The sequence below is a fragment of the Aegilops tauschii genome, chromosome 7 (assembly GCF_002575655.3).
Source record: "Aegilops tauschii subsp. strangulata cultivar AL8/78 chromosome 7, Aet v6.0, whole genome shotgun sequence".
In the NCBI taxonomy this organism is placed as follows: domain Eukaryota; kingdom Viridiplantae; phylum Streptophyta; class Magnoliopsida; order Poales; family Poaceae; genus Aegilops; species Aegilops tauschii.
Genome location: NC_053041.3, coordinates 408,443,762 through 408,469,894, shown reverse-complemented (window position 1 = coordinate 408,469,894; position 26,133 = coordinate 408,443,762). Strand labels below are relative to the sequence as shown.

Genomic DNA, 26,133 nt, shown 5'->3' with positions numbered 1-26,133 from the left:
TCAGAGACTCCGAAGAGAAGGTCAAGCTGATTCGAGATAGACTCAAGATAGCCCAGTCGAGACAGAAGAGTTATGCCGACAGTAAACGCAAGGAGATAACGTATGAAGTTGGAGAGCGAGCATATCTCCGTGTGTCCCCACTTCGAGGAATCAAGAGGTTCGGTGTTAAAGGAAAGTTAGCACCCCGGTTTATAGGCCCCTATAAAATCCTCGAACGTCATGCAGAAGTCGCTTACAAGCTGGAATTGCCGGAAGGATTGTCCGGAGTTCACGATGTCTTCCATGTTTCTCAACTGAAGAAATGCCATGCTGAGATGGCCGAAATTCCGTTGAGAGACACAGTGCCCCTAGAGGCCATACAGCTCGACAGTGATCTGACTTATAAGGAGAAACCCGTCCGAATTCTCGAGACTGCAAACAGAGTCACCCGCAGCAAGATCATCAAGTTTTGCAAGGTTCTGTGGAGTCATCATTCCGAGGAGGAAGCCACCTGGGAGCGAGAAGAAGACCTCCGCCGAGACCACGCGCACCTATTTGCTAGCCAACCCGAATCTCGAGGGCGAGATTCATCTTAAGGTGGGTAGGTTTGTAACATCCCAAATTTCCCATTTGGAATGTTTTACAATTGTAGCTAAGCATCTATGCATATTGCTTGAATTGAGTGACATTTGAATTATTTCAGGGGCTTTTGAGTTTGTTGGAATTTGGATTCAAATTGGCAGTTGAATTTATTTCAAACAATGCCTGACAAATACTTGAGCAAAAGTATGAGAGGAGTAAACATGACACTCCAAAAATGTCAGAAGAAAAATATTGCCAAAAAGTTTGAATTTAAATTTGAATTTTATTTGGGATTTCCAGAAAATTGTTTTTTTAGTTTGAGTTTTACCACTGAAAAATGTCCACGTTGTAGAATTAATTCCCCTGAGAATTTTGATATATATATGTCCTATATAAAAATAATATATATTTTTCTATTTTTTTTCTTTCTCTCTAATTCAAAAAAAAAAGAAAAAGCCCCAGGCGCCAGCCAGGCCAACCGGCCCAGCCAGCGCCGAGCGCAGCCCACCAGCGGGCCAGGCGCAGGCCACCGACGCCCGAGCCGGCCTGCCCCAGCGCGCCCGCACGCCCGAACCCTCTCCCGATCGGTCGCCCGACCTCTCCCTCTCCCTCTCTCTCTCTCACTGACGCGCTGGCCCCACCTCCTTCTTTCCCCTCACGCACGGCACGCCGCACCGGAGCACGCGCAGAGCGCGCCCGACACCGCGATCTTCTCGGGATCGCGATCCCGCTTCGCCCCCTCGTCCAAGTCCATGTCCTATAAGTTCCCCTTGCTCTCCTCTCCCGAACCCCCCAAAAACCCTAGCCAGAAACGCACCACAGCTCACGCCCTCCTCCTTTGGATCTCGCCGCCGTCGTCTCGGTTCGCCGCCGCTGCTGCCACCGGTGAGCATCCCCCTTGCTTCCAAGCTACACCACCCGAACCCTCTGTTCGTTCCTCGATCTCCCTGACATCCTCTCTTCTCCCAGGGAGCCCCGAAGCCGTCGTCCCCGAGCTCGACCGCCGCCCGCCGGAGCAGGAGCTCACCCGAGCTCGCCCCGATCGACTCCGACGTCCCCGAGCTCCACCAAGGCCGCCCCCGACCTCCCCTCGAGCCGCCGCACTCGCCTGACGTCTTCGCCGACCTCCCCGACTACCGGAGCCGCCGCACCGCCAACGCCCGAGCCGCCGCCGTCGTCTCCGTTCGTCGCCGCCGACGCTGTAAGCCCGAGCTCCCCTCCACCGTTGGATCTCGCATGTATGGCCTAGATTAGAAACAACGAAGGGGTACAGTTTTATTTAATAGATCGGTTTTACTTACGGTTGTTTTTTTTTGTTAGATCGAACCGGTCGGTTTTCTGTTTAGCCGCGGGCACCTCTAGGTTATATTACGCCTGAGCGTTAGATAGCCCAGCAGCGCTAGTTGTTTTTTTTTCTTTTTTTTTTAGTTTCTGTTTTTTTAGCAGAATAGTTCTGTTTTTGTTTTTGCTATTTCTTTTAGTCGGTTTATTATTTTTAGTTAATTCTTTTTTTGTGAGTTTGCAAATTTGTTGTAGTTTCTGTAGAAAATATGTTTAGCCATGTTTAAATTATTATAAATAGTTTTATATTAGATTTAGACAGATTAGTTTTTCTGCCATAAATTGAGTTAGGATTTTTTTTTTGTGATTCTTTTTCTACTGCTTAGTTTTGACCATGCCTAGCAGTAGGAACTTGTTTTGGTATTTTAGATTTAATAAACAATTAGTTTTATGTCGAAATCAAGTTTTTCTTGTTTATTTAGCTAGCTACTGTTTTCCTACTGTTCTAGTTAGTAAATAATTTTATTTTTGTTATGTTATAGTTTATTTTAGATTAGTTTCTGTAGCTACAGAGGATGAACTTTTATTTACAGTAGAATAAAATTCTTATTTTATTTTCTTTGCCTAGCATTGTTTTAGGCATAATAGGAGTTCTATAATAGCTTTTGATGTGATTCCTTTTGCTCCTAGTTTGTATGATGTTTTTCCTTATGTTAGTTAGCAAAACCAATGCTTAGGTTCTGTTAAGAAAGGTTTTAGTTGTGTAAAACTATTTCTTAGTTGTTGCTTGATATGATGAAAACCTTGATTTGTTTTCTTCGAGTTTTTCCTTGGTTTTGGTTTGAGTACGTGGGTGTTTTACTTCAACTTGCTGTTATGTTATATTGTGCTATACTTATTTGTGCTATTGTTTGACTCGGTAGAATTTCCGGAGTGCGAAGCCTGCTATTACGAGTCGCTAGCTTTCGAAGACCGTCAGCCAGGCAAGTCATTTGATCATGTTTTTACAATACCTATGATTTTATTGCATTAGAGTTATACCTCCCCACCATGCATGCAGTAGGAGAATTTTGTTAAATTATGTTCTTGAGTAGTATCATGAGGTAGGATGAACCCTTCTCCCTTGTTACCAATGCCCGGGACGATGTAGTTTATTTTGCTATGCTCGTAGACGGGGTTGGTTGAGTGATTCATAAGGGAGATGCGAAAGTCAAGATGATGAAAACCCCATGACATCAAGCTCAAGATGGACTTCAAAATTCACTACTGGGTGGAGGACGGTTGACGGGCACCCTGGAGAAACCAGCGGATGGCCGGGATGCATGGAGAAGCGCCATGACATCTTGCGGAAAGCTTCACCCAGCCACGAAGAGACGGATGGATACCTCATTGACCGGAAGCTTACCTGTGCAGCCGCAAGCCATTATGGGCTCTGGCTTGGTCGACCCTAGGCGTGACTCTGGACGGACGGTGCTATGAGATGTAGAAGAACGGTAGGATTGGATGGGCACCGGCAGTGGCCCAGAGGAACTCTTCGGAAGACCCTGTATCGTTCGTCCCGTCTTCAAACACCAGGCAGTGCGAAGACTTAAAGGAGGGAACGATTCTTGCGGGTAAAGTGCACAAACCTCTGCAGAGTAACAACCTAATCGATTAGCCGTGTCCCCGGTTACGGACAAATGAGCCTCTGGAATTGGAGTATTTCGGATATCTCAACACTGAACTTAATAAATTAATTGAGGGGGTTATTTAATAATTGGGAACGAGACATTGGTTGGCGGAACCATCTCAATTACTACCAACAATTTTGTAGTAATTGCAAACAAGTCCTTGTTGTAGGGAAAAACCGGCTTTTTCGCAAAACAATGAAACTTAGAGCCCCACAGCCAAATTGCATATAGTATTAGTAATTTTATTGTTGTTCTCTTTTCATGACTTGCCAGCATATTCAAAATGCTGACCTACATGGCTGCAACGTCTTATGTTGCAGAGGAGTTTTCCGACCAGGAGTGAGGCTACGATCCACGCTTGGCGATTGCCCTTTGGAGTCGGATGGACTCGCTATTCGTCTACGCTTCCGCGGCTTTATTTAGTTTATTTCTCATGAGTTGGCCTTCGGCCGAATTTATTATGATGTAATAAAGACTCGATATGAGAATCGTGTAATAAATTCAGGTGTGATTGAACTTTGAATCTTTGCATCAATGTACTGTGTGTGCCAGCATGATCTTGGGATGGTACAGCTACACAGAGACTTGACCGATTTCAGGTCGGGTCGTTACATCTGCGATGGTGGGGTTGCGATGTCTTCCACTACAGTGAGGATGCAGGATGGCGGCGCGGCGCCACCGCTCTTAGCTGTGGTTGTGGGGCTGTTATGGCAGCGCGAGGGGGCGTGGTGGTTTTGTCGTCCGTGTAGGTGGTGGTTGGCGGTGGCGAGCTGTGAGCATGCTTGGCCGCCGTCATTTGTGATTGTTGTGGTGAAGATGAGTTTGGTGAGCTCCAGGTGAAAGCCTAGATTAATCTCGGTCAATGTCGGCATCGATGGCATCCTAGGTAGTCATTCCCTCGTTGGAGGGTCGTCGTGCAGCCCCTTCACCTCCTTCGGCATCTAGGCCATGGGCTCTTCAGGTGAAAACCCAATCTTCGACCTTGGACGAAGTGGCCGTCAGAGGCATTCCTCGTCGCTTCCCTTTTGGGGGCGACGCCATGGAGGTACTGAAGGAAATATGCCCTAGAGGCAATAATAAAGTATTATATATTTCCTTATATCATGATAAATGTTTATTATTCATGCTAGAATTTTATTAACCGGAAACATAATACATGTGTGAATACATAGACAAACAGAGTGTCACTAGTATGCCTCTACTTGACTAGCTCGTTAATCAAAGATGGTTATGTTTCCTAGCCATAGACATGAGTTGTCATTTGATTAACGGGATCACCTCATTAGGAGAATGACGTGATTGACATGACCCATTACGTTAGCTTAGCACCCGATCGTTTAGTATGTTGCTATTGCTTTCTTCATGACTTATACATGTTCCTATGACTATGAGATTATGCAACTCCCGTTTACCGGAGGAACACTTTGTGTGCTACCAAACGTCACAACGTAAATGGGTGATTATAAAGGTGCTCTACAGGTGTCTCCAAAGGTACTTGTTGGGTTGGCGTATTTCGAGATTAGGATTTGTCACTCCGATTGTCGGAGAGGTATCTCTGGGCCCACTCGGTAATGCACATCACTATAAGCCTTGCAAGCATTGTGACTAATGAGTTAGTTGCGGGATGATGTGTTACGGAATGAGTAAAGAGACTTGCCGGTAACGAGATTGAACTAGGTATCGAGATACCGACGATCAAATCTCAGGCAAGTAACATACCGGTGACAAAGGAACAACGTATGTTGTTATGCGGTCTGACCGATAAAGATCTTCGTAGAATATGTGGGAGCCAATATGGGCATCCAGGTCCCGCTATTGGTTATTGACCGGAGACATGTCTCGGTCATGTCTACATAGTTCTCGAACCCGTAGGGTCCGCACGCTTAACGTTACGATGACAGTTTTTATTGAGTTTTGATGTACCGAAGTAGTTCGGAGTCCCGGATGAGATCAGGGATATAACGAGGAGTCTCGAAATGGTCTAGACGTAAAGATCGATATATTGGACGACTATATTCGGACTTCGGAAAGGTTCCGAGTGATTCGGGTATTTTTCGGAGTACCGGAGAGTTACGGGAATTCGTATTGGGCCTTAATGGGCCATACGGGAAAGGAGAGAAAGGCCTCAAAAGGTGGCCGCACCCTTCCCCATGATCTGGTCCGAATTGGACTAGGGAAGGGGGGCGCACCCTTCCTTCTTTCTCCTTCCCCCTTCCCTTCTCCTACTCCCACAAGGAAAGGAGGAGTCCTACTCCCGTTGGGAGTAGGACTCCCCCCTATGGCGCGCCTCTCCCCTTAGCCGGCTGCCTCCCCCTTGCTCCTTTATATACGGGGGCAGGGGGGCACCCCAGAGACACAACAATTGATCCTTGAGATCTCTTAGCCGTGTGCGGTGCCCCCCTCCACCATATTACACCTCGATAATACCGTTGCGGAGCTTAGGCGAAGCCCTGCGTCGGTGGAACATCATCATCGTCACCACGCCGTCGTGCTGACGAAACTCTCCCTCAACACTCGGCTGGATCGGAGTTCGAGGGACGTCATCGAGCTGAACGTGTGTAGAACTCGGAGGTGCCGTGCGTTCGGTACTTGATCGGTCGGATCATGAAGACGTACGACTACATCAACCGCGTTGTGATAACGTTCCGCTGTCGGTCTACGAGGGTACGTGGACAACACTCTCCCCTCTCGTTGCTATGCATCACCATGATCTTGCGTGTGCGTAGGAATTTTTTTGAAATTACTACGTTTCCCAATAGGTACGGTCCTTCATCCGTTGGCGGTGGCTTCTGTGGTTTTGTAGCTTCATCATCGTCTAGGCGAGTGCGCGGCCTCGGGGCTGGTGTGGAAGTCGGAGCGGCGGCGGCTCCGGAAGTCTAATGTGTGTGGTGTTTGGCTTTGGTCGCTAGGGCAACATGACCGTCGGCTAGGTGGGTCCATGGCCTTGGGGCCGGTGTGGAAGTCGGCGCGGCGGCACCGAAGATCTCATGTGCGTAGGGTGTTGGCTTTGGTCTCTAGGACAGCAAAACCATCAACTAGACTGGTGCACGGTCTCGGGGCCGGTGTGGACGTCGGGGCGGCGGCTCCGGATCTAAGTGTTGTCTTCGGTCACTTGGGTGACACTGTCGGCGATTCAGTTGGTGCATAGTCTCATCAGCGTGTGCTTATATCGTAGATGTATCGGTTTTCAGTTAGCTTTTCTTATAAATTGGTCAATTCTCTTTTTTCTTCTGCGAATGAATTCTCTTTTTCTTAATGATGAAAAGGCAAAGCTACTTCCTGTTGTTGCTTGAAAGAAAAAACAGTTCATCTCTTTTTACATCGATTATCTCTACTTTGTGAACTGTAAACTTAGTAGTACGTATTAAGATTGATCGTAATTTAGGTAGTAATTTATTAGATTCCCTAAAAAAGCAGTAGTAATTTATTAGAATTAATAACTTTTTACCCAGCTGTAAATATTTGGTCCAATTTTTCAACGAGCGTACCCGCGAATGCGAGCCATAACCATAACGTCTGAATTTTAGCCCTTGGATAGTCAAATAGAGGGGCCTCCGTGCAAAAACGGAAAAACGCACCCCAGGTTTTCCTCGTCTCGCGTTCGGGGGATCGATACAAATTCGAAAGGGGAAGAAGCCTCGAGGCGCACGCGACGATTTTTCCAGACCCAAATCTCCCCCCATTCTCCCACCCATCCACCAACCCCGTTCCTTCCTCGCCGGCACGAAGCCAGGGCCGCCGGAGATGTCGCCGGCGGCGGACAGCGCGTCGGGATCGAAGCGGCAGGCGGAGCTGCTCAAGCAGGAGGGCAACACCTGCTTCAAGAAGGACCGCATCAGCGCCGCCATCGACGCCTACACCGGGGTAAGCAGGGGTTGCTCGCGCTCGCCGCCGCGCGGCTAGCTTATCTTCGCGCGTCGATTTTTTGCTGGATTGGAGTCCCTATGCTCCATTTGCTTCAGACGATTCCGTGTGCTGCGGGATGGTTCAGCGGTGTGGAGCCCATTCTGCCGAGAATCGTGGCTAGTTTTTGGGCCGTTACTGTGATCAATCATCTGGAATTCGTGCCGAATTCTCCCGATTGCGTCCGAGTACCAACTGTGGCTTTGCTGAATTGTCTGACATGGAAGGCTATGCCATTACCCATATGTGTGTGCTTTTACCTTTGAGCAGTTAGGTGGCGTGATCAGTGATTACACATATTCTTGCCTATTTGTTAGCTGAGAGGAGCTACTTAACAGAACACCATTATGTCATTGTGCAGGTAAGAAATGCAGGATGAGTTACATTTAAGCATCTTGGGTGTTCATTTTCAATGCCGATGCTTATATTGGGTATTCATTTTCAATGCCGATGCTTTGTTAAGGCCTGCTCGGACCCCGGAGAAGAGAGAACAGAGAATGTGGTTTCTGTACCATTGTTTACTTTTACACCTGGGCATAGAAATTAGAAACTACTCGCGTATTTCTAGAAGTGTTGCATATGTGAACTCTATAAATTATAACTTTTGCTATGGTCACAAGAAAGATGGAATGTCGCGGCATGTTAAACATGTTTGCAATCCAGCTAAGACTACAATTTAGTTCTAGTTAATTGAGAAATCCTCTTGTTTTGCCTCTTCAAATCATGAGCGCTTTTAAGATGCTCCAGCTTGCCCTCTATGAGGTAACAGAAGTGAATACCTCTGAACTGTTCACTTGCTAAAATTAGGTGGAATTATATGACCATGTCCATTATAGAAGGCTATAGTCGGTGCCTTTCATCTTGTAAGATGCAAGGCCATTTGATTTCCCTCGTATTTGACTATACAGAAGGTAATTAATTATTGTCTTTTCGAGAACACAATGAAGTGAATCACAAATGTGCTTTTACTTGGAAACCTATTGCACAAATGGAAATAGACATAACGTGGTCTCCATGTTATACTTTCAAGCAGGTACATGCTGCAACCATATTTTATTTCACGAAAATAAAACTACAAATTCATCAAATATAAACATTAGTACATTGTCAAAATCAACATAGAAATGGTTTCAGGGTTACGTACGCCTTGTCATAGCAGTAGTACATTGTTAAGAGTTCTTTTCGATCGATCATACACATGTATGCATGTAGTAAACTGCTCAGATACGTATGTGTTTTCACGTACATGTTACATGTTTTCTCATGTTAACGTATACAGATGCGTACGTACGCTATGGGCCTTCCAAATATATTATTTCCGTTGATGCGCAATATACCAAATACAAAAGACATTGATGCCTATTTGGTAGTTACGGGTGACCTACTGCCCCCTAGCTGGTAATAGGCAGGTCCGGTTTGGATTTCAGGGGTCCCGGGGCGAAACTAAAGCCCGGGGCCCCTTAGTAATTGAAAACTAGTGCAAAACTATATGATTCTAAAAAAAAAGCTATAGTTATAAGCTTATAGCCATTCCTCTCTGTTATTATGTTAACTTTGTGATATTAACTTCTATGTTTGCCCAAACATGCCTAAAAAGACGAATTACATCCAAGACACAAGTTGAACCTGGAGAACGAAAAATAGTACTCCCGTAGAAAGCGAGGATGTCGGTCGACATATCTCCTACATTATTAGTTGTGACAACGTAAGAAATTGTGATTAGGCTTTTAGGCAAATCCTGTGCGGATGTTGTTTTCGTACACTCGGGTCCTAGGTGCGTGTGCTCCCTTTATTTTAGAACAAATAAGGAATGAATTAGAAAAATTCAAAAACCAAAAAAAAAAAAACGACGCAAGTAGATAATAGAACGAACTAGGTATCTTCAAGTTCATGTGAAAAAATAGTGATTGAAGTACGCATGAGAAAGAGAAAATGAGGTGCTAGAACTGCAGGCTTGGGTGCTTTAAGTTTGATTTTGGTGCACATGCGACAGAAAGTGCTACGGAACTTAAAGTTCTACACATATTACTGACCCCAGTATTCGTTTTTTTGAAAAAGTTAGAAGAATGCAAATTATATTTTTAGAACCAGGAGTATTTTTTATGCTTTTTACCAAGGCTAGCGCGCTATCGTTTGGGAAAGAGAAGAGCAAGAATGAGGTGGCCTTTATTTTGTACGAGCAAAACTGTTGCTGCGAATGCACGTCATTTGCTCTGGAGTAAATAGTTTCTTTTAGCTAGCTAGAGTAAAATGGCACTCTCCAGTCAAGCGAACAAAGGATGCAAATGGGCCGCCGCTGCCTGTACTAGAGTTTATTGGATGTTTGCCATTTATCGATTTAGTTGGACACTTCAGTGCTTGGGCTCTAAAAGTTATTACCGACTTAGCTGGGCCGGCCGGCCCCCTAGAGGTTTAGGGGGCCAGGGGGCCAGGGCGGTTGCCCTGGCCGCCCTGCCCCAGGGCCGGGCCTGGTAATAGGTTACCATTTTTAATCTTGCTCCGTGGATCAATAAAAATGAATGGCCCAGAAAGTTTGGGAGCGTCTTAAAATTTCTCTTCATGGTGTCAATTGTAGAAATATTTATTCCGTCGACTTGGTGTGCCTTTTAATTTAGAATTCCTGCATTATTTACACCTTCCTTGCTAACTTCAGTATATTATTGGTTGACAGGCTATAGCTCTCTGCCAAAATGTTGCAGTATACTGGACCAACCGAGCACTGTGCTATAAGAAGCGGAAGTATGTGCAACTCTTATTTTCATTTATTTGTCGCGTCTTTGCATGGTCCAAGGTTTACATTGTACTGTGTTGCTATTGAATTTGGCAGTGAGTGGGCTAAGGTTGAGGAAGATTGTAGAATGGCTATCCATTATGACAGCCACTCCGTTAAGGTGAGTTTGTCTCTTGAGATTTTTATTTAGTAGTTAACCTCTTTAAATGCTTTGTTTATGTATTCCAAGGTCATGCTGCACATCATACTAAATAATTGAGAGGTGTAATCCACTTTACTGTTTTTCAGGGAATTTTCCTGTAGTGAAAACAACTCCCTCTGATCGAATGAATTAACGCAGCCTCTATACAATGTACTCTATACATTGTATAGAGGCTGCATCAATTCATTCGGATTGGACAGAGTAGCATTTTCCGTTTTGACCAAAGATGTAATGGATTGGATCTTTTACCCTGTTTTAAGAAACTCCTTGTAGCATGTATACGCACTCTAGTTAAGTTAGGCTTCATTCAGTATTGCAGGATCTTTTAGGTGTGCACTTTATTCTGCAATTAGAAACTGGACCTAGACATATGAACAATTTGAGGTTGCACGGTGTTGACCTCTCAGTTGGGAGGTTACTTGAGATATGTAGCTATGTAGTTGTGCTCATTGTTAACTCAATATCGAGCTTGCGTTTTGTTTGCCTTGAGACATCTGAGCATAATGACCTTGAATGTATTGTGACATTCATCATCACTAAAAGTCAAAGTATGAATTGCCTCGTGAATCTGTAAGCAAACCTATTACCTGTAGTGTTCCTGCTTTAGGTAATGTATATATGCTTCAAATACCCTTGGTAAAAAGTTAATCATAAAAGTACATGTAGCATTTCAAGATTATTTAGCTTCCTTTTCAAAGAGAGAAAGTAAGAGATGGTTGCTTCAGATCTGGACATTTTGAAATAGGCTTGAACGCCACTGTTCGAACTTGATGTTACACTGCATGTGACATAGTTTTCTTTTTGTTGAAAAAACATCATCCTAATATTTACCTTGCAATGTTAGTATGTTTATTCTCCTGTCTGTAGTGACAATAATTTTTTTTACTCTGTTGGTAGGCGCATTACATGCTTGGGCTTGCACTTCTCGACAGGCAGGAATTGGCTGGAGGAATAAAAGCACTAGAAAAGGTTCCTCTCTTGTTAAGCTCTTTGTTGCTCCAACTATAAATATTGATCTGACTATTTCAAGAAAATATTGACTTACCATTAACGCGAGTAACCCACTTATGGCTGATGGTTTAACTGCGCTTTACTGGCATTCTTTCCTGCCTTTTCCTCTTTACATATGCCCTAATGCTGTGTTTGGATGTTTGTATTGGACTCCCGAATTGGATTTGTCATTCGTTAGATACCAATTTGGCTTTTTCAGAGACACAATATTGATTGGGAGCACATCCTACTAACAAAGACCTGCCTTACTTTTGTTCACTCATTTTGGTAATCTGCAAATGTGATCTTAATCCGAGTTAAAAAAAATTGTTGTGCGGTGTTGATCATGGGTATAGTACCAACTACCAACACAAACAGGAAAGTACGATGCCAAATGCCAGCATCGATGTAGTTTGCTCATTTGATGATGTTATTTTAGTTGCAAAACAATTATGTTTATGCCATTTTTACTGATGAACCAAATTATGCAAAATTAGTCTTTGGAGCTTGGAAGGGGTGCACATCCTGCAAGCTATATGGTTGAAGAGATATGGCAAGAGCTTTCTAAAGCAAAATACATTGAATGGGAAGGCCTATCAAAAATGCGATCCTCTCAATTGCATAAACTGAAGTGCGTATCTAATATTTTTTTCCCCCTGCATTGCTTAATTCATATCAGTGGGATGTATTGCAGTTCCTGTCTAACCTATCATTTATCCTTTTGCAGTGCAACATGTAAAGAAGCTCTAAAGAGCTATAATAGCCTTGATAATCCAACTGGAGACATGTCTGAAGAGCATCTAAATGAGCTAGACGAAGTTTTCAAGAAAGCTGCAAAGGCCGATACTCCAACAGAAGTATGAAACTGCCTTACATAGTATTTACTTATACCGGAAGGCCTGGTTTAATAATCAAACAGCATGCATTTTGTGCAGGTTCCTGACCATCTCTGCTGCAAGATTACACTTGATATCTTCAGGGATCCAGTGATCACTCCAAGCGGAATTACTTATGAGAGGGCTGTGATTCTTGATCATTTAAACAGGGTAAGCGAGAAGCGTAAAATAAACACAAATCTCTTGAGACATAATTGGCTACTCGTGTTTTGCGTACCAAACTCATGAGGCTTTCAAATTCGTAGGTTGGGAAATTTGACCCTGTGACCCGTGAACCATTGGAACCATTCCAACTAATATCAAACCTCGCCGTCAAGGAGGCTGTATATGTATTTTTGAAGGAACATGGTTGGGCTTACAAGATCAGGTGATTGATTTGTACAATTGAATTGGTAGGGTACACCTTGATTGGAAGTAAGATTGGCAGTACATAGTTCTGTTGTTCTGTTGACATCAAGGAAGTTGTACATACTTTCGAGTGTTGTTAAATTGGATTGGATCATACATAGAACTTGTCATGGGTACATGTGTAAGGAAATAGACATGTGGGTTTAGCAAGTGCAATTGCTGATATCTTGACATCCTTTGGCTATTTGTGGTCCTAAACGTTTTCAGAGCAGAGGGCAGGCCTGGCACAGTGGTGAAGTCCTACCCACTTGTGCCAAGACGTCTTGGGTTCGAACCAGTCTCTCTGCATTGCACTTTGCAGGGGTAACACTAGGTTCCTATAATCCCTCCCTAGACCCCTCCGTTCCTAAATATGTGTCTTTTTAGAGATTCCAATGCAGACTATATACGGAGCAAAATGAGTGAATCTATACTCTAAAATATGTCTATATACATCCGTATATAGTTCTTATTGAAATCTCTAAAAAGACCCGTACTTAGGAACGCAGGGAGTATAATGTACTCCCTCCATCTCCCAAAAGAAGGCCTATAAATTTTGTCTTGAAGTCAAACGTTCGATTGAGTTTGTGATCAACAATCCATTGCGCTGTTTGGCTTGAGACAAATTTTATAGGCTTCCTTTTTGAAGGAGGGTGTACATCATTGCTGGTAGTGGATTGTTTGGATTCGGATTTTGCTTTAGAATGTCGAACAAAATCCAAGTCCAGTGTGCCTAGCTCAACTACGTAGATAGTTGAGTTCAGAAATAACCATGGTAGGAGTAGTGAACTTGAATTTGATGAGAATTGAGTAGGGCAAAATAGCACGAAAAGAGAACGCATGATGAAATTGTTCTGTTTCCCGATAGATATAGAAGTTAAAATGTTCTCAGACCGCCCAGCAGTACTTTGGTTGCGAAAAACAGTTCAGCCTCCAGATTACAGTTTGTTTGGTTCAGGTTCTTGCCTAAGTCAGTCTCCGAGTCATGTCATGGGCTTCTGGAGCAGCGCCGAGAGGTACCACTCGTTCTTCTCCACTCCGCCGTCCGGCTTCTGGCCGGCGTTCCACCGCAGCCTCTTGAACCCCACGCGGTGAAGCATTGGAGCGTACGTTGAGTTCAGCTGCGTGCCGGGGAAGACGAAGTGGTCCAGCCAGAACAGCCCCCCGGGCCTGAGAACCCTGTAGACGTCAAACAGCGCGAACTCCAGCGCCACGCCGTCGCCGGGCACCATCCAGCCGCCCGTCAGCTCGCGCCCCGCATGCACGACATCGAGCGTGCCCTCGAAGAAGGGCAGGCGGCGCGCCGGGCCTACGTGCAGTGGTACGAGCCCCCGCGAGGCGACGAAGCTGCCGAACGGCGCCCCGGCGTTGGTGGTCGCGGTCGCCACGGTCACCCCGCGCTCGCGCATCCGGGCCGCGAACGTGCCGCCCCCGCCGCCGATGTCGAGCCCGATGCGCACCGTGCCCTTGGGCTTGGCCGCGAGCGCCGTGTCGACGGAGTAGGCGAGCGCGCCGTCGTCGCGCGTCCACATGCCCTTCTCGCGGCGTCCGCGGAGGTCGAAGCCCAAGCCGCGGCTCGCCATGCACGAGTAGTTCCTGCACGGGTGGTACGCGTCCCAGACGACGCTGGCGTCTGGCGGCATTGACCACAGGCTCTTCGGCAGCGGCGCCGGCTCCACGTACCCCGCGGGTGACCGCGGCCGGCAACGCCGCCGCGGTAGCGGCTCGCAGCCCCCGCGCATCAGCAGGTGCTCGAGCGCCGCATCGGACGGGCACTCGCCGCCGGGCTTGTAGTCCATGTACCGCTCGAGCTCGTCCTGGAAGCGGCCGCACGCGTGGCCCAGAGCCGCCTCGCCGGCGGTGGCGTTCCCGACGGCCAGCTTGAGCTCGCCGGCGAGCTCGCGCTTCCACCATCCGGTGCCGGCCACGGGCGCCTCCTCCTTCTGCTGATCATCGCCGCCGCGCGCTTCGGCGAGGAGGGTCTGGAGGAGCGCGGTGGCGGTGCCGAGGCGCGCGTGGAGGCCGGCGAGCTCGACGCGGCTGGATTCGAGCGCGGAGCGCGTGGCATTGAGGTCGGCGAGGAGGGCGGCGGAGTCGTCCCAGAGGCGGACGGTGGCGGGCTCGTAGCGGCGGACGACCGAGGCGCCGGCGCCGGAGGAGAGGAGGATGGAGGTGGTGTTGGTGACCAGGAAGAGCAGCAGCGTCACCGTGGTCGTGCTGCACCTGCACCAGCGCCTCCTGTTGGGGGGGCTGAGTTGCTTCTTCCCCAGCAGTTCGCCCTCCATTTGATCCTCCCCTTCCCAAACTGTATCTAGCTACTGCTCGCGATGCTAAGTTTTGTTTTAATTCTTCGCGCGCGCGGGTTGCAACGTGCATGTGTTTGCTAATCGAAAGTGGCAAGTGCTAACCTAGGTAGAGAGTTAGCCTAGCGCTGATGATTTAGAGTGGAGGACCGATCGAGCTTGATTAAACCGTGTTGCGTAGGACGTGGAAAGGAGGGAGCAAGACGCTTGCAGATCCATACTACTACAACGTTAATGCACGTTCATGTTGCTTAGTCCGCAGTGAATCTGGAGGTCGTTTGGTGTCCATTAGCGAAATGCGAGGAGCGAATCCAGGTCCATCGTTGCCTTCTCTACAAGCCAGATTAAAAAAATGATAGCCGTTGATCCGTCCCTGCTTAGAGATTCATGCCATGTTTTCTACTTCCTTCGTTCCAAAATATAAGTCTTTCTAGAGATTTCAATAGGTGACTACATACGAAGCAAAATGAGTGAATTTACACTCTAAAATATGTCTACATACATCCGTATGTTGTAGTCCATTTGAAATGTCTAAAAAGACTTATATTTTGGAACGGAGGGAGTAGTTTATGATTATTTTTGTTTCATAGTTTGTTTTCTAGTTTATGATTATTTTTGTTTCATAATTTCACTATCACACCCCGTGGCCACGGCGATCGCCGGACGTGAGGAAGAGGATGGTGACGCCGCTTGTGGAGAGCGGCCACCAGAAAGACAGGGGATTCGGACGAGAGGAAGAGACACAGGACACACGAAGAAAGAGCAGGTCGTGTTACGAGTTTTAGTGCCCTAGATCTTGTAGAACTTAGAGCATCTCCAGCCGCGTCCCCAGCACGCCCCTCAGGGCGATTTTTTTCGCGCCGGCGCCGATAAAACCCCCAGTCGTGCCCCAAAACGCCGAAATCCTTAGCCCGTTTTTGGGCCCGGCGATTCCAGGCCGAACCTAGCGCACTAGGGGGCGCTTGGGGGCTCCGGCGGAAGGGAAAACCGCGTCTAGGCCACACTGTCAGGCGAAAAGTCATCTTGCACGTCCAGATTCGCGCCCCCCCCCCCCCCGCGCACACCCTCCCGCCGCCTTGCCGATCCTGGCGCCGCCCACCCCCACCATTGCTAGATAGTCCATTCCCCGCCGGAAAAGAGAGAGGGTTTCGCCGCGGCAACCTCTCCACCACCTTCCTGGGCGAGTTTTCCGGCGCTCCGGTCGCACAGGGTGGGATACCGGCAGCTGCGCGCCCACCACGCCTGCCAGGTGTTCGCGATTTGTCTTCTCGGTGATGGACTCGGAGGACGAGGAGGCACTCGCGGTGCTGCTGGAGAAGGAGGCCGATGTCGACGTCCAGGACGAAGAGCATCTCATGGTCCTCGCCGCCCTGGCCAGCCTGCTCGCGAGCAATGCAAAGCCGCGACGAGGTGGCTCGGCTCCGGGGCGGCTGAAAGCAAAGAAGCGGCATCGACTGGAAGGCTATTGCTTGCTCTACTCCGACTACTTTGCCGACGCTCCACTGCACGGTGACAAAGTATTTCGGCGCCGTTATCGGATGAGCCGAAAGATTTTCCTCAGGATTGTGAATTCCATCCGGGAGTTCGACATCTACTTCAAGTGCAAGAATGATTGCACTGGCACACTTGGGTTCACCTCAATTCAGAAGTGCACGCCAGCTATGAGGATGTTTGCATACGAAGCTCCCGATGATGCACTCGACGACTATGGGCGCATGGCCGAGTCCACGACCATTGAGTGTTTCTACAAGTTCTGCAGGGCAGTGGTGGCAGTTTTTGGACCGCAATACTTGCGATCACCCAATGCTGAAGACACTGCTCAGATCCTAGCACAGAATACAACAAGAGGATTTCCTGGGATGCTTGGAAGCATCGACTGCATGCATTGGAAATAGAAAAACTATGCATTTGCTTGGCAGGGGATGTACAAAGGCGCCAAAGGCGGTTGCACTGTGGTACTTGAGGCAGTGGCCACACAGGACATCTGGATTTGGCACTCCTTCTTTGGTATGCCAGGAACTAACAATGACATCAACGTACTGCAGTGCTCCCCTGTCTTTGCCAAGCTTGTTGAAGGCCATTCTCCTCCAGTGAACTTCGAGGTCAATGGCGGCACTACAACAAGGGATACTACCTAGCAGATGGCATCTATCCGAGATGGTCCACATTTGTGAAGACTATCTCAAACCCTGTGCCAGGAGGCAAGAACTCCTACTTTGTGAAGGTTCAGGAGGCTTGCAGGAAGGATGTCGAGCGTGCATTTGGTGTGCTCCAATCTCGATTTGCTGTTGTCCGGTATCCCGCTCAGACGTGGTCGAAAGATCAAATGTGGGAGATCATGACTTGCTGTGTCATCTTGCACAACATGATCATTGAGAGCGAGCAGGAAGAGTCATGGTTTGACACTGAACCATATTACAGGCAGGGTCCTCTTGCCCAAGTTGATCACCAGCTACCGGCAACTTGGACTGCCTTCCTCAATATGCGTCAGGAGATCCGAGACCCACAGGCGCATCAACAACTGCAGCATGATCTGGTGGAGCACCTATGGAGGCTCAAGGGCAACGCCTAGCTCGACGTGTGATGAAATATGAGTTTTTATTTGTTAAACTATATAATTTGTATTGAACTATTTGATTTTTATTAATTTTCTGTGATGAACTATGTGATAAAAAATTGTTTCGATTGAATTTATGTCGAAACACGCCGAATCACGCCGGATACAGGTCGAAATTGGTCAATTTGCGCCGATAGTGGGCCATTTGCGCCGAAAATGGACTGGAAAGTGGGCCGAAATCGGCGACCTAGGGGCGGCGACTGGGAACCTGATCGCCCCCAAAAGCCGAAATTTCAACCGGCGCGCCCCCAGGGCGGCGCTATTTCTAGCCCCTGGGGGGCCGAACGAGTGGAGATGCTCTTAGCAACGAGGCCCTACCCATTAGTTTTTTTAGAAAAGGAGGAGGACCCCTGGCCTCTGCATCTGGACGATGCACGCAACCACTTTATTATTTATTCACACAAGACCTTACAAAGTCATACAACAGTAAGACTAAAGCCACCGTCTAGGCAACATCTGTCGCTACTCCTTCCAGTTGATGTAGGGATGCTGATAGTCTGGGCCTAATACCAAACAGACCTTGCAGCCAAACCTAACATCAAATACCTGAGGTCCCAACCAGGACGACTGCCGGGTATGGGGCACCCACCAGTCAGGCGCACTCCTCAACCAGGACGCCTGCCGGATATGAGGCCACCGCAGCCACCTGCCACCAATCCATCTTCAGTGATGTACTGTTGCATCTACCTTGCCCGGTCTAGCTGTCGTCGACTCCACCACGACGCCAGACAACGCCTGAAGGAAATATGCCCTAGAGGCAATAATAAAGTTATTATTTATTTCCTTATATCATGATAAATGTTTATTATTCATGCTAGAATTGTATTAACCGGAAACATAATACTTGTGTGAATACATAGACAAACAGAGTGTCACTAGTATGCCTCTACTTGACTAGCTCGTTGATCAAAGATGGTTATGTTTCCTAGCCATAGACATGAGTTGTCATTTGATTAACGGGATCACATCATTAGGAGAATGATGTGATTGACTTGACCCATTCCGTTAGCTTAGCACTCGATCGTTCAGTATGTTGCTATTGCTTTCTTCATGACTTATACATGTTCCTATGACTATGAGATTATGCAACTCCCGTATACCGGAGGAACACTTTGTGTGCTACCAAACGTCACAACGTAACTGGGTGATTATAAAGGTGCTCTACAGGTGTCTCCGAAGGTACTTGTTGGGTTGGCGTATTTCAAGATTAGGATTTGTCACTCCGATTGTCGGAGAGGTATCTCTGGGCCCACTCGGTAATGCACATCACTTAAAGCCTTGCAAGCATTGCAACTAATGAGTTAGTTGCGGGATGATGTATTACGGAACGAGTAAAGAGACTTGCCGGTAACGAGATTGAACTAGGTATTGTGATACCGACGATCGAATCTCGGGCAAGTAACATACCGATGACAAAGGGAACAACGTATGTTGTTATGCGGTCTGACCGATAAAGATCTTCGTAGAATATGTGGGAGCCAATATGAGCATCTAGGTTCCGCTATTGGTTATTGATCGGAGACGTGTCTCGGTCATGTCTACATAGTTCTCGAACCCGTAGGGTCCGCACGCTTAACGTTTCGATGACAGTTATATTATGAGTTTATATGTTTTGATGTACCAAAGGTTGTTCGGAGTCCCGGATATGATCACGGACATGACGAGGAGTCTCAAAATGGTCGAGACATGAAGATTGATATATTGGAAGCCTATATTTGGATATCGGAAGTGTTCCGGGTGAAATCGGGATTTTACCGGAGTACCGGAGGGGTTAGCGGAACCCCCCGGGGGTTAATGGGCCATAGTGGGCCTTGGTGGAGAAGAGGAGAGGTGGCCAGGGCAAGGGCCACGCGCCCCTCCCCCCTAGTCCGTATAGGACAAGGAGAGGGGGGCGGCGCCCCCCTTTCCTTCTTCTCCTCTACCTCTTTCCCCCTCTTCTCCTAATCCAACAAGGAATAGGGAGGGAGTCCTACTCCCGGTGGGAGTAGGACTCCTCCTGGCGCGCCCCCTCCTGGCCGGCCGCACCTCCCCCCTTGCTCCTTTATATACGGGGGCAGGGGGGCACCCTAGAGACACACCAATTGATCGTTTGATCTTTTAGCCGTGTGCGGTGCCCCCCTCCACCATAGTCCACCTCGATAATACTGTAGCGGTGCTTAGGCGAAGCTCTGCGTCGGTAGAACATCATCATCGTCACCACGCCGTCGTGCTGACGAAACTCTCCCTCAACACTCGGCTGGATCAGAGTTCGAGGGACGTCATCGGGCTGAACGTGTGCTGAACTCGGAGGTGCCGTGCGTTCGGTACTTGATCGGTCAGATCGTGAAGACGTACGACTACATCAACCGCGTTGTGCTAACGCTTCCGTTTTCGGTCTACGAGGGTACGTGGACAACACTCTCCCCTCTCGTTGGTATGCATCACCATGATCTTGCGTGTGCGTAGGAATTTTTTTGAAATTACTATGTTCCCCAACAGTGGCATCCGAGCCAGGTTTTATGCGTTGATGTTATATGCACGAGTAGAACACAAGTGAGTTGTGGGCGATACAAGTCATACTGCTTACCAGCATGTCATACTTTGGTTCGGCGGTATTGTTGGATGAAGCGTCCCGGACCGACATTACGCGTACGCTTACGCGAGACTGGTTTTACCGCCGTGCTTTGCACACAGGTGAATAGCGGGTGTCAGTTTCTCCAACTTTAGTTGAACCGAGTGTGGCGACGCCCGGTCCTTGTGAAGGTTAAAACAACACTAACTTGACGAACTATCGTTGTGGTTTTGATGTAGGTAAGAACGGTTCTTGCTCAGCCCGTAGCAGCCACGTAAAACTTGCAACAACAAAGTAGAGGACGTCTAACTTGTTTTTGCTGGGCATGTTGTGATGTGATATGGTCAAGACGTGATGAGATATAAGTTGTTGTATAAGATGATCATGTTTTGTTGAAGTTATCGGCAACTGGCAGAAGCCTTATGGTTGTCTCTTTATTGCATAAGATGCAAGCGCCAAATAATTGCTTTACTTTATCGCTATGCGATAGCAATAGTTGCAAGAGCAATAGTTGGCGAGATGACCATATGACGACACATTGATATAGATCAAGATGATGGAGATCATGGTGTCATGCCGGTGGCGATGGAAATCATGACGATGCTTTGAAGATGGAGATTAAAGGCACAAGATGATGATGGCCATATCATGTCACATATTTTGATTGCATGTGATGTTTATCTTTTATACATATTATTTTGCTTAGTTCGACGGTAGCTTTATAAGATGATGTCTCACTAATTATCAAGGTACAAGTGTTCTCCCTGAGTATGCACCGTTGCGAAAGTTCTTCGTGCTGAGACACCACGTGATGATCGGGTGTGATAGGCTCTACGTTCAAATACAACGGGTGCAAAACAGTTGCACACGCGGAATACTCAGGTTAAACTTGACGAGCCTAGCATATAACAGATATGGCCTCGGAACACTGAGACCAAAAGGTCGAGCGTGAATCATATAGTAGATATGATCAACATAGTGATGTTCATCATTGAAACTACTCCATCTCACGTGATGATCGGACATGGTTTAGTTGATATGGATCACGTGATCACTTAGAGGATTAGAGGGATGTCTATCTAAGTGGGAGTTCTTAAGTAATATGATTAATTGAACTTAAATTTATCATGAACTTAGTCCTAGTAGTATTAGCATATCTATGTTGTAGATCAATAGCTCGCGTTTAGCTCCCCTGTTTTATTTTTGATATGTTCCTAGAGAAAACTAAGTTGAAAGATGTTAGTAGCAATGATGCGGATTGGATCCGTGATCTGAGGTTTATCCTCATTGCTGCACAGAAGAATTATGTCCTTGATGCACCGCTAGGTGACAAACCTATTGCAGGACCAGATACAGATGTTATGAACGTTTGGCTAGCTCAATATGATGACTACTTGATAGTTTAGTGCACCATGCTTAAACGGCTTAGAATCGGGACTTCAAAGACGTTTTGAACGTCATGGACCATATGAGATGTTCCAGGAGTTGAAGTTAATATTTCAAGCAAATACCCGAGTTGAGAGATATGAAGTCTCCAACAAGTTCTATAGCTAAAAGATGGAGGAGAATAGCTCAAGCAGTGAGCATGTGCTCAGATTGTCTGGGTACTACAATCGCTTGAATCAAGTGGGAGTTAATCTTCCAGATAAAATAGTGATTGACAGAATTCTCTAGTCACCATCACCAAGTTAGTAGAACTTCGTGATGAACTATAATATGCAAGGGATAACGGAAACGATTCCCAAGCTCTTTGTGATGCTGAAATCGACGAAGGTAGAAATCAAGAAAAGCATCAAGTGTTGATGGTAAACAAAAACCACTAGTTTCAAGTAAAGGGACAAAGGGAGAAAGGGGAACTTCAAGAAGAACGGCAAGCAAGTTGCTGCTCAAGTGAAAAAGCCCAAGTATAGACCTAAGCCTGAAACTGAGTGCTTCTACTGCAAAGGGACTGGTCACTGGAAGCGGAACTACCCCAAGTAATTGGCGGATAAGAAGGATGGCAAAGTGAACATAGGTATATTTGATATACATGTTATTGATGTGTACTTTACTAGTGTTTATAGCAACCCCTCAGTATTTGATACTAGTTCAGTTGCTAAGGATAGTAACTTGAAACGGGAGTTGCAGAATGAACAGAGACTAGTTAAGGGTGAAGTGACGATGTGTACTGGAAATGGTTCCAAGATTGATATGATCATCATCGCACACTCCCTATACTTTCGGGATTAGTGTTGAACCTAAAATAAATGTTATTTAGTGTTTGCGTTGAGCATGAATATGATTGGATCATGTTTATTGCAATACGGTTATTCATGTAAGTTAGAGAATAATTGTTGTTTTGTTTACATGAATAAAACCTTCTATGGTCATACACCCAATGAAAATGGTTTGTTGGATCTCGATCGTGGTGATACACATTTTCATAATATTGAAGCCAAAAGATGCAAAGTTAATAATGATAGTGCAACTTATTTGTGGCACTGTCGTTTAGGTCATATTGGTGTAAAGCGCATGAAGAAAATCAATGCTGATGGGCTTTTGGAATCACTTGATTATGAATCAGTTGATGCTTGCAAACCATGCCTTATGGGCAAGATGACTAAGACTCCGTTCTCCGGAACAATGGAGTGAGCAACTGACTTATTGGAAATAATACATACTGATGTATGCGATCCGATGAGTGTTGAGGCTCGCGGCGGGTATCATTATTTTCTGAACTTCACAGATAATTTGAGCAGATATGGGTATATCTACTTGATGAAACATAAGTCTGAAACATTTGAAAAGTTCATATAATTTCAGAGTGAAGTGGAAAATCATCGTAACAAGAAAATAAAGTTTCTACGATCTGATCGCGGAGACGAATATTTGAGTTACGAGTTTGGCCTTTAGTTAAAACAATGTGAAATAGTTTCACTACTCACGCCACCTGGAGCACCACAGTGTAATGGTGTGTCCGAACGTCGTTACCATACTTTATTAGATATGGTGCGATCTATGATGTCTCTTACCGATCTACCACTATCATTTTGGGGTTATGCATTAGAGACAGCTACATTCATGTTAAATAGGGCACCGTCTAAATCCGTTGGGACGACACCGTATGAACTATGGTTTGGCAAGAAACCTAAGCTGTCGTTTCTTAAAGTTCGAGGTTGCAATGCTTATGTGAAAAAGGTTTCAACCTGATAAGCTCAAACCCAAATCGGAGAAGTACGTCTTCATAGGATACCCAAAAGAAAATGTTGGGTACACCTTCTATCACAGATCAGAAGGCAAGTTATTCGTTGCTAAGAATGGAACCTTTCTAGAGAAGGAGTTTCTCTCGAAAGAAGTGAGTGGGAGGAAAGTAAAACTTGATGAGGTAATTGTACCTTCTCCTGAATTGGAGAATAGTTCATCACAGAAATCAGTTCCAGTGATGCGTACACCAATTAGTGAGGGAGTAGATCACTGGACAACGGTCAAAATTATCCTTAGTGGAATAAGGATATGTTTCTCGATTATGGAGGTGACAAACAGGTTCGTCGTAAAGGGTTACGTCGATGCAAATTTTGACACTGATCCAGATGACTCTAAGTCTCAATCTGGATACATATTGAAAGTGGGAGCAATTAGCTAGAGTAGCTCCGTGCAGAGCATTGTTGACATAGAAATTTGCAAAATACATACGGGTCTGAATGTGGCAGACCCGTTGACTAAACTTCTCTCACAAGCAAAACATGATCACACCTTAGTACTCTTTGGGTGTTAATCACATAGCGATGTGAACTAGATTATTGACTCTAGTAAACCCTTTGGGTGTTGGTCACATGACGATGTGAACTATGGGTGTTAATCACATGGTGATGTGAACTATTGGTATTAAATCACATGGTGATGTGAACTAGATTATTGACTCTAGTGCAAGTGGGAGACTGAAGGAAATATGCCCTAGAGGCAATACTAAAGTTATTATTTATTTCCTTATATCATGATAAATGTTTATTATTCATGCTAGAATTGTATTAACCGGAAACATAATACTTGTGTGAATATATAGACAAATAGAGTGTCACTAGTATGCCTCTACTTGACTAGCTCGTTGATCAAAGATGGTTATGTTTCCTAGCCATAGACATGAGTTGTCATTTGATTAACGGGATCACATCATTAGGAGAATGATGTGATTGACTTGACCCATTCCGTTAGCTTAGCACTCGATCGTTCAGTATGTTGCTATTGCTTTCTTCATGACTTATACATGTTCCTATGACTACGAGATTATGCAACTCCCGTTTACCGGAGGAACACTTTGTGTGCTACCAAACGTCACAACGTAACTGGGTGATTATAAAGGTGCTCTACAGGTGTCTCCGAAGGTACTTGTTGGGTTGGCGTATTTCAAGATTAGGATTTGTCACGCCGATTGTCGGAGAGGTATCTCTGGGCCCACTCGGTAATGCACATCACTTAAAGCCTTGCAAGCATTGCAACTAATGAGTTAGTTGCGGGATGATGTATTACGGAACGAGTAAAGAGACTTGCCAGTAACGAGATTGAACTAGGTATTGAGATACCGACAATCGAATCTCGGGCAAGTAACATACCGATGACAAAGGGAACAATGTATGTTGTTATGCGGTCTGACCGATAAAGATCTTCGTAGAATATGTGGGAGCCAATATGAGCATCCAGGTTCCGCTATTGGTTATTGATCGGAGACGTGTCTCGGTCATGTCTACATAGTTCTCGAACCCGTAGGGTCCGCACGCTTAACGTTTCGATGACAGTTATATTATGAGTTTATATGTTTTGATGTACCGAAGGTTGTTCGGAGTCCTGGATGTGATCACGGACATGACGAGGAGTCTCGAAATGGTCGATAAATGAAGATTGATATATTGGAAGCCTATATTTGGATATCGGAAGTGTTCCGGGTGAAATCGGGATTTTACCGGAGTACCAGAGGGGTTACCGGAACCCCCGGGGGTTAATGGGCCATAGTGGGCCTTGGTGGAGAAGAGGAGAGGCGGCCAGGGCAAGGGCCGCGCGCCCCTCCCCCCTAGTCCGAATAGGACAAGGAGAGGGGGGCGGCGCCCTCCTTTCCTTCTTCTCCTCCACCTCTTTCCCCCTCTTCTCCTAATCCAACAAGGAATAGGGAGGGAGTCCTACTCCTGGTGGGAGTAGGACTCCTCCTGGCACGCCCCCTCCTGGCCGACCGCACCTCCCCCCTTGCTCCTTTATATATGGGGGCAGGGGGCACCCTAGAGACACAACAATTGATCGTTTGATCTTTTAGCCGTGTGCGGTGCCCCCCTCCACCATAGTCCACCTCAATAATACTGTAGCGGTTCTTAGGCGAAGCCCTGCATCGGTAGAACATCATCATCGTCACCACGCCGTCGTGCTGACGAAACTCTCCCTCAACACTCGGCTGGATCGGAGTTCGAGGGACGTCATCGGGCTGAACGTGTGCTGAACTCGGAGGTGCCGTGCGTTCGGTACTTGATCGGTCGGATCGTGAAGACGTACGACTACATCAACCGCGTTGTGCTAACGCTTCCGCTTTCGGTCTACGAGGGTACGTGGACAACACTCTCCCCTCTCGTTGCTATGCATCACCATGATCTTGCGTGTGCGTAGGATTTTTTTTGAAATTACTACGTTCCCCAACAATGCCACCATCCTGCGCTCGTCCATCATCACACGCCCATCGGCGAGACCCCGCTGCTCCATGCCGCCAAGACCCGCCGTCGTCGACGCGAGAGAAGGCACGCCACACCACCTCACGTCTCTTCCATCCGGCGCCGCTGCACAAACAATGCCCCCAATAGGGAACACGACACCGCAGCGCCGCCATCGTCCGATCCGGTGATCTTAGGATTTCTCCCGGAGCGGCACGAGTAGGTTGACGATAGTTGCTTGATGATGCCTTCATCAAGGTAACGACGTAGACGCCCCCATCGCCCGCCATGATCGGAGTCGGCTCGGTTTTCACCGGCGACTATGTCTCTCCAACTCGCCGCCGGTGCTAATAGTGGGACCCAAGATCCGTCATT

General features: G+C 46.7%; 2 protein-coding genes across 2 annotated transcripts; one reads left to right on the top strand and one right to left on the bottom strand.

The window, feature by feature from the left end:
* Positions 1-7,072: 7,072 nt before the first annotated feature.
* Positions 7,073-12,813, top strand: LOC109742246 (E3 ubiquitin-protein ligase CHIP). The gene is made up of 8 exons (XM_020301334.4): positions 7,073-7,376; positions 10,087-10,154; positions 10,243-10,306; positions 11,246-11,317; positions 11,836-11,969; positions 12,066-12,195; positions 12,274-12,384; positions 12,480-12,813. Exons 1-8 carry the CDS (start codon positions 7,257-7,259, stop codon positions 12,603-12,605), a joined length of 825 nt encoding a protein of 274 aa, XP_020156923.1. The 5' UTR covers positions 7,073-7,256; the 3' UTR covers positions 12,606-12,813.
* A 649-nt stretch (positions 12,814-13,462) lies between these two features.
* LOC109742245 (probable methyltransferase At1g29790) lies at positions 13,463-15,280 on the bottom strand. Its single transcript, XM_020301333.4, has one exon. It carries the CDS (start codon positions 14,904-14,906, stop codon positions 13,605-13,607), a length of 1,302 nt encoding a protein of 433 aa, XP_020156922.1. The 5' UTR covers positions 14,907-15,280; the 3' UTR covers positions 13,463-13,604.
* Positions 15,281-26,133: the final 10,853 nt, after the last annotated feature.

Coding starts and splice junctions, on each gene's coding strand:
- LOC109742245 (XM_020301333.4), bottom strand. CDS start 14,906: ATGGAGGGCGAACTGCTGGGGAAGAAGCAACTCAGCCCCCCCAACAGG.
- LOC109742246 (XM_020301334.4), top strand. CDS start 7,257: ATGTCGCCGGCGGCGGACAGCGCGTCGGGATCGAAGCGGCAGGCGGAG. Junction 11,970..12,065: donor TCTCAATTGCATAAACTGAA/GTGCGTATCTAA, acceptor ATCCTTTTGCAG/TGCAACATGTAAAGAAGCTC. Junction 12,385..12,479: donor TTCTTGATCATTTAAACAGG/GTAAGCGAGAAG, acceptor TCAAATTCGTAG/GTTGGGAAATTTGACCCTGT.